A 7450-nucleotide genomic window follows, 5' to 3' on the forward strand; every position below is an offset into this window, starting at 1 on the left:
GGCATTCAAAATGGTAGACCCCAGTGTGTGATTTCTGCTGCTCAGCTCATTTAGTTGCTCATTCTCACTGATTGTCTGTGTTCAAAACAATCCATCAGAGCGGAGGCGAAGCAGGCATTGCAGTACAAGTGAGGAGGGCCATATATGGTGTGGAACAGAAACATTGAAGATGAGGAAGAGACTTTTGTTTTTGCTTTATTTCTGGATGTGCGTGTGTGTGTGTGTTAGTAGAAGATCTTGTCTCCAAATGACACAGATTCTGGTAGCTCTGGATTTGTTGTGTGTGTGTTCCCTAATTAACTTCACTGAGGCTCCAACAGTTAATTAAGAATTTCAGCTTGGTTGCCTCCAATTAGCAAGGGGCAATAGCACTTGTGTTACTGCAGCAGGAAAACAGTATTCCCCTGATATTCACGCTACTAGGGCTTACGATGCATCTTCAACGGACAAAGGGGAAAGAAGCCACATAGCTCATCTCTGGAAGCAAAAGACAGGATGTGTTTTTACTCAATCAAATAGTTTCTATTCTCTTATCAACATATGAGGATGTCAGAAGCACATTGGATAATAGCAGATAATAATCTAACTTGGTTCAAGAATGCAGAGCACTAGAGGTGTGGGAACTGGGAGACCATGGACCCAGTGGAGGAAAATGATTCAGAACTCTTCTAAAAACTTTGCATAGTGTTTGTTTGACACGGAACTGTACAAATCTCTGAGCACAGCTGATATCAGTCGTGTTCAAATATGGATAGCAGGCATTTGCAAGGACCCTGAGGGATAAACCACTACCGCCTTTTCGTATCTTTACACTTGAAGTCCTGTTTATTCTCATACTTTCTGGCTTATTCATTTCGCAAGGCTCATCCTGGTGATTTCATGCCTATTATATTTTCTATAATGCCGGTTCAAGGTTGTGTGAATGTGGGAGCAGCAGCCCTCTGGATCACCGCTCCCTCATCCTGCAGATGTGGCGTGACCAAGAAATTGATTTCACCCGCACCCCAAAAGGTGCATGTGTCTTAAATGTGTAATAATTAAAATAACTTCAAGCTCAATCATGGCCCTGCCTCTCAGACTCAGCCCCTCACTCCCGTGCAAGGGGATATTTGCACCGGGTAATTGTGGTGGCTGACTTTGGCTCGTCCCAAGGGCTCGGAGAGGGTGGGGGTATGCAGTGCAGGCTGATTGAATCTTTTGTCGGGTAGGTGAGCTGCACCAGGTCCCTTTTTCCCCCTGGAGGCTTTTTCTGACACTTGTCCTATTCAGCCCCCCTCAACGGTGGGTGCTGGGGACTGACAGCCCTGTTCAGGTCCTGGTCTCTAAGGGACTGTGCTGCATCGATCACAGTCCAGCTCACTGACTGGACCGTTACAGATGCAGAGACGATATGCCGAGCTGGAGGAGGAGGAGGAGGCTGGGATAAGAGAGGAGGAGAGTCTGACACATGTCCACATCATCTATCAGGACTTAACTGTCATCAAGGTGGATAGAGAAACTTTGACTGAATTGGCTGGACAACAGCCATGTATTCAGTGGCAATAGTTTTCCAGTTGCAGGTTGAAAGATGGTGAATACTAAGGGCCAACGCAAATTCTTAGTAGAATTATTTTATTTAGATAGTTAGAAATAATAATTAATGTATTGATTAAAATAAATACAATTTTGATTGAAATAAATAGAATTTTCATTGCAGCAAGCATTATTTTTTCAGTTTTACAGAATTCCTAACTACGCCTGGCCTCGTAAATGTAAATGTTGGACTTTTTTAGACTGCATTTTGTTTTCATTTCTTTGTTTGTTGTCACATACAGATCTATAAATAAATTACAATAATTTAGTGATGGATTCAGTGGGTTCAGCTCTCTGAAAGACACAAAGAGTATTCAGGGACATGATTAGGGCTTACTCAGTACTGGTGATCAGTGCATTTCAGAAGGAGCGCCGCTCGCGGTCGGCTCCAGTTGCCGTGAAACTCCCCTCACTAACCTCTCCCCTGGCCATCATCAATCATGTGACACACGGGATGAAATCAAGTGGCTCGGCTGCCTTCAGTGGGCATCCCTGCATTTACATGACAATTCAAAGGGACCTCCCTGCTAGCAGATGTGCATCACAATCAGTGTGTTTGTGTTTATATGATTTTATTGCAAGATGAATGTGTGCTAGTGGTTATGTAGAATGTTGCACAGAAATCCAGATTCACAAATGCAGCATATTGACTGGCAAATTTAGATTAGCGGTCAGTATGCTAAAGGTTCTTAGAGTCTGACAATACATAGATAACAACCAAATAAAGCAAGTCATGTGTTTTACAATATTGTGTATGTCTTTTAGGTGACTACCCAGCCCCGCGAGCAGTTCTGACGGGTCATGACCAGGAAGTTGTGTGTGTGTCAGTCTGCGCAGAGCTGGGCCTGGTGATCAGTGGAGCCAAAGGTCAGTATACCTTCTTGGTTCACCTCCACGTCGTTGTCATCAGATTGAAAAGAGGAGGTCAGGGACATTCATGCTGTGAGCTGGATTATTGGCATGAACACTGGAGGTTATCAGACAGACAGGTATCAGTTCAACACGCAAGACCTGCATGTGTTCCCAGCTAAACAACATGTAGTCACCTCATGGAAAACTGTTTATCCAGGAAGCTATCTCTGAGCATGCTCAGTAGTGATCTTTAAATTATATTATCTGATTATCTATTATGGATAATTCCTTTTACATCAGCAGTTTGTTCACGCAGTGTTTGTCTGTGTATCCCCCGCTTCTGCAGAGGGTCCATGTCTGGTCCACACCATCACAGGGGACCTCCTACGAGCTCTGGAAGGACCTGACCACTATCAGCGCCCACGGCTCATGTCAGTGTCCAGTGAGGGCCACTGCATCATCTACTACGAAAGAGGCCGCTTCTGCAACTTCAGCATTAATGGAAAACTGCTGGCACAGATGGAGGTCAATGATTCCACCAGGGTGAGCTGACACATGCTTTCCCAGCAGCGAGAGATGTGGCTTGCATCTTTGTTCATCTGAAGTCTTAAATACTTAAAGGCATAATGTAATAATTGCAGACACACAATACAAATTTGGCCCCTCGTGCACAGCTCATTAGTCGGGTGAGAGAGAGAGAGAGCGGTGGTGAACGAGCTAGAAAGTGAATGAACAGAGCGGTTAGCTGAACGAAGCAGTGAATCAGAGGAAAAAATGTTAGTCTATACTTTGTTTTTTATTTTGTAGGAAATTGCTGCATGTTATGCTTTAAAAGATTGAAATGGTTCATAAGTTTTTATTCAAATGCTAGTAGTAATAATTTGGTGTAATTTTTGGTAAAATACTGTACATTCCAGGACTGTTAGTGTTCCATTCGGTTAAGGTTATGGTAATATACTACAGGATGATATAAACAAACAAAAAGTGTTATAGTGTTGTTAAAAGGGCCAGCAAGAGATTCAGCGAACACACCAATTTGACCAATACGCTATGGACCTTACAGAGTCTGAATCATAGTATGTACCGGTAGTCCAAAACATTCCCTACAGGTGACATTTAAGTTACCCCTGTCAGATTTTAGGCTATAAATAACAGTATATAAAATATTAATTATATTAATACAATAATCCGTCTTAAGTTTGTACTCAGCTTTAAGTGCATAGCACTGCTGCTTGTCATTTTCATACCGTATCACCTATTTTGTGTACATAACCATCTCTCAGTGACATCTTCTACATGCTGCAACAAGACAACTTTCCCTAAAAGGCACTATAAAAGTTAAGCTGGAGAGTGATGGGTGGAACTGCTCTGCTCCTTCCCTGTAGACTATTCTTCTGAGCAGTGATGGCCACAACCTGGTCACGGGCGGGGATAACGGTGTGGTGGAGGTGTGGCAGGCCTGTGACTTCAGACAGCTCTACATCTACCCTGGTTGTGATGCTGGTATCCGCGCCATGGACCTGTCACATGATCAAAGGTCAGAGCGGGAAGTTGTATGGCAGAAGAGATAATTTATACAGAAAGCCATCTTAATGAACTGTCTCCTACTCATCATATACATGTACATTCACAGTTTTAATGTGGTCCTCTGATGAGGTGAATCGAGGAAATAGAAACTATCCCTTATTGATTCCTGTAGTTAATCTCTGCCACTCACCAAGAAGTTATAGACAAAAAATTTTTTAGGCCTTGAAGTAAAACAAACTGCAGGTCATATTCAAGTGATTTGCATATTTTATTGCATGATAAGAATGAGACTGCGTGGCTTTACAGAATCATTGTGTGGGCTTGTGTCGTTTTCATGCCTATGTGGGCTCGCCTGGCAAATCCCTTTATGTTTGTGTGCGTTTCCACATCTTCAGTACTGTATGTGTAGGCCGGAGTAAAAAGCCTTGTGTTTCATGGTTGTCACTGTGCGTTTTAGTTAGCGGAAAATCCACCAGCCTTTCCCTTTAGATAGAACCTACAGTTGCCATAGAGACAAAAAAATTACCGGGTGTCTTCTGCGAATGCACTTATTTTGGATAAAGAGACAACAGCAAGCACACATGCGTACTGTCTGCCGGCAGGTCAGCAACATGTTTTCCTCAGCGTTTGCGTTCTTAAAAATTTGTCGGCAGTCACAAAGGGTGCCTGGATGGCGGCGCAGAGGCAACAGTTTTTGCTCTGAGGCTATGAGCCTGACGTCATCATGTGACCCTGGCAGTCGACAGAGGTTACAGAGTCTGAACATTAGAGCTGCGTTTCACAGCCACCGGCGAAATCGCCCTCAGCATTTACGATCTGTCCCAAAACACAGGCCTGTTTCTTAAACAAATAAACCCTGCATCAACGTCTTTGTGACACAACCTGCGGAAAGTGAGCAGATAAAGGATGAGTAGTCAATAATTCATTTAGTTTTAATGTAAACTAAATATCACAATGTTAATCACACCCCAGACTAAAATGGCTGCTTTTAATTCTTTTTTTTTAACAAATCACCTCAATTAAATATTTAAAGAACCCCTTGATTAAATTACAGTCTCATTCTTCAGTAAGTTGACATTAGGTATCACAAGTGGGCCCTGCTCTAAAGCACCACTTACAGAGGGGCATTCTGCTTCAGCTCTGTTCATTGTGCGCTCAGTGTTTAAGCCCTTGGGGTGTAGCAATATAAGACGACCCTGTGAAATCAGCTGCTTTTCCTACATACCAGCCGGCCGTGAGCACAAGAGCAAAGGAGTTTGGAAAAAGACACTGGGGCTCAATGGTCTACTTCAGTTGTCAGAGGAACTCAGTAATTTACTGTCACAGCCCTGATGACCTCCGGTGCTTCATTCACCACTGTGCACATTTTGTTCATATGCATGGAAATAAGCTTTAACAATGAACATATGTTGGTTCCTTGTTCATATAAATACACCTTTGAAATATGAACACCTTATACATTCATTTTTTTGAAGAAAGATTAAATGTGTAGTTTTAATTTAATTGTGATTTTTTTTTTTCAATTTTCCTACATTTGACTAATTTCTTTGTTGACACTGGGATTTCGTGGTTTTGTCGCTCCTCAGGACTTTGATCACAGGCATGGTCTCTGGCAGTATTGTGGCATTTAACATCGATTTCAACCGGTGGCATTACGAGCATCAAAACAGATACTGAGCAGACACCGAGAGCAGGAGATCCACGCAGCAAAAGGCGAGTGAGGAGGGTTAAGAGAGGCGCCTAACAACGAGTGATCGAGCTGCGTCGCAGAAGATCTGCAGAGCATGGAAAAGATCCAGTGGGCTGGAGAACATTGGAATGGTGAAAAACAAGGTGTGCTTACACGTGTTCATCTGGCCTCTAAGGTAAACCTGTTGCTGAACAATCTGGACACATTCTCTGTTGGTTTTCATGTCTTACCTGAGCACCAGCTGATGCATTTCCCTAACCGAGTCAAGCAGGTCTGTTGTTCTGTGCGAGGAGAGACTTTTAACACCTAACACAATTACACAGTCAAAAAAACATACTTAATCTGAGCTTTTGAGTTCCTGTTTCAAACTGTGACAATGCAAAACAAAATGAATCCTCTGTTAGGAACATTTCTACAACATTTGTATTGCAGATACATATCTCAGTTGGAACACTTTTCTAGGAAAAAACATACAGAGTTAACCTGTTAAAATGGACAGTGTAAAGTGTTTCTGCCCTCCAAAGGCTGAGATAAAGATCGAAGTGCTGTTAGACTAGTCACCATGACGCCAACGTTTCCATTAATGTGAGCCATGTGGAGATGTTCAAAATGTCTTCATTGCACTTCAGATATTAGTTAGTTAGTAATACATGTGATAAAACACGCCATTGTTTTCTCATTGTTATTAACAGTGGTCAAATGTGTGTGTGTGTACGTGAAAAGACAAAATGTTCATTGTTACTTTGTTGTGTTGTCTATATGGCAGAAAAGTCGAATTCGGTGTGAGCTTAGTCCTTTGTGAAATATTTGTTTCTGATCACGATGTCAGCAAAAAAGTTTAACGGTGATACTTCCCATGTTTGTTTCCATAAATTGAGGACTATTTTGGTTATTGATGGCAGATAAATAAAATCCTTCCTAATACATATCAAAAAAGATTAAAGATCAGATTTGTTGGATAGCCTGTCATGACTGTAAAGGTGTTTGTGGTAAAGTTTTCTTTGTAAAAGAAATGTCATTTTAAAAACATTATACAACTGTTGGCACAGCTAACATTAATTAGCATCTCACAGTTTTTGAGTTTTGAGTACTTTTGCACCAAATGTTTTCTCATCTATTTTCAACCACACCAGTTCATGCTTAAACACCAGAGATTGGTAAGCAATATTATGACCTGGTTGCTGAAAAAGGTGTGAGGAAGGTTTTAAGCTGTGTTATAAAGAAGAAGAAAAAAAATCTAATGATGAAAAAAAAAGTCTTCCAAAAATGACTATGGTCTATTTTTGGTGAAAAGAAAACTGCATTTAATTGCAAAAATGACAAGTGGGGTCTCTGTGAGCTGACAATTTCATATGAACAAAAATATGCAAATAGATTTTGAGTTTGCATTCTGATTTTTCTAGTGGTGCTACAAGACGCCACCCTACCCAAAGCTGAAGTTTTGCATGCTAAGAGCTATTAAAGGCATTTGGGTTTACTTTGCTTTCCTGTGAAATCGTATTCTCGATTATATGTTTGAATTAAGCAGTGCATTTTGATTTCCTGTAATATATTTCAAGATATTATGATTTACACATTTTAGTTTTGCCAGTTGTCTTTGCATATGTTTGAAGCTGATGTGATTATATCAAAGATGAAACCTGTAAATTCAGCTGCTTTAATTTTTTTGTTTTTAGTAAAACTGACAAAAAATATAGTACTAGTGTCAGTGTTTTTCTGCCCAACAATGATGCATACATTGATAATAATTCCATTATAAAGTATGCATAGCTGTAGGTCAGTAAATGCATGTGTAACTGAAGGTTGGAT

At 41.1% G+C, this 7450-nt stretch overlaps 1 protein-coding gene across 3 annotated transcripts in view; it reads left to right on the forward strand.

Annotated features, from left to right (window-relative positions):
- nbeab (neurobeachin b) overlaps positions 1-6577 on the forward strand; it is a 178071-nt gene extending 171494 nt beyond the window's left edge. For all 3 annotated transcript variants that reach the window (XM_046389619.1, XM_046389617.1, XM_046389618.1), the window contains 4 exons: positions 2338-2439; positions 2771-2967; positions 3810-3961; positions 5538-6577. In XM_046389619.1, the coding sequence (XP_046245575.1) occupies positions 2338-2439; positions 2771-2967; positions 3810-3961; positions 5538-5628 (542 nt within the window). In that variant the 3' untranslated portion in view covers positions 5629-6577. The remainder of the gene's footprint in view (positions 1-2337; positions 2440-2770; positions 2968-3809; positions 3962-5537) is intronic.
- Positions 6578-7450: the final 873 nt, after the last annotated feature.

The sequence above is a fragment of the Scatophagus argus genome, chromosome 5 (genome assembly GCF_020382885.2).
Source record: "Scatophagus argus isolate fScaArg1 chromosome 5, fScaArg1.pri, whole genome shotgun sequence".
Classification (NCBI taxonomy): domain Eukaryota; kingdom Metazoa; phylum Chordata; class Actinopteri; family Scatophagidae; genus Scatophagus; species Scatophagus argus.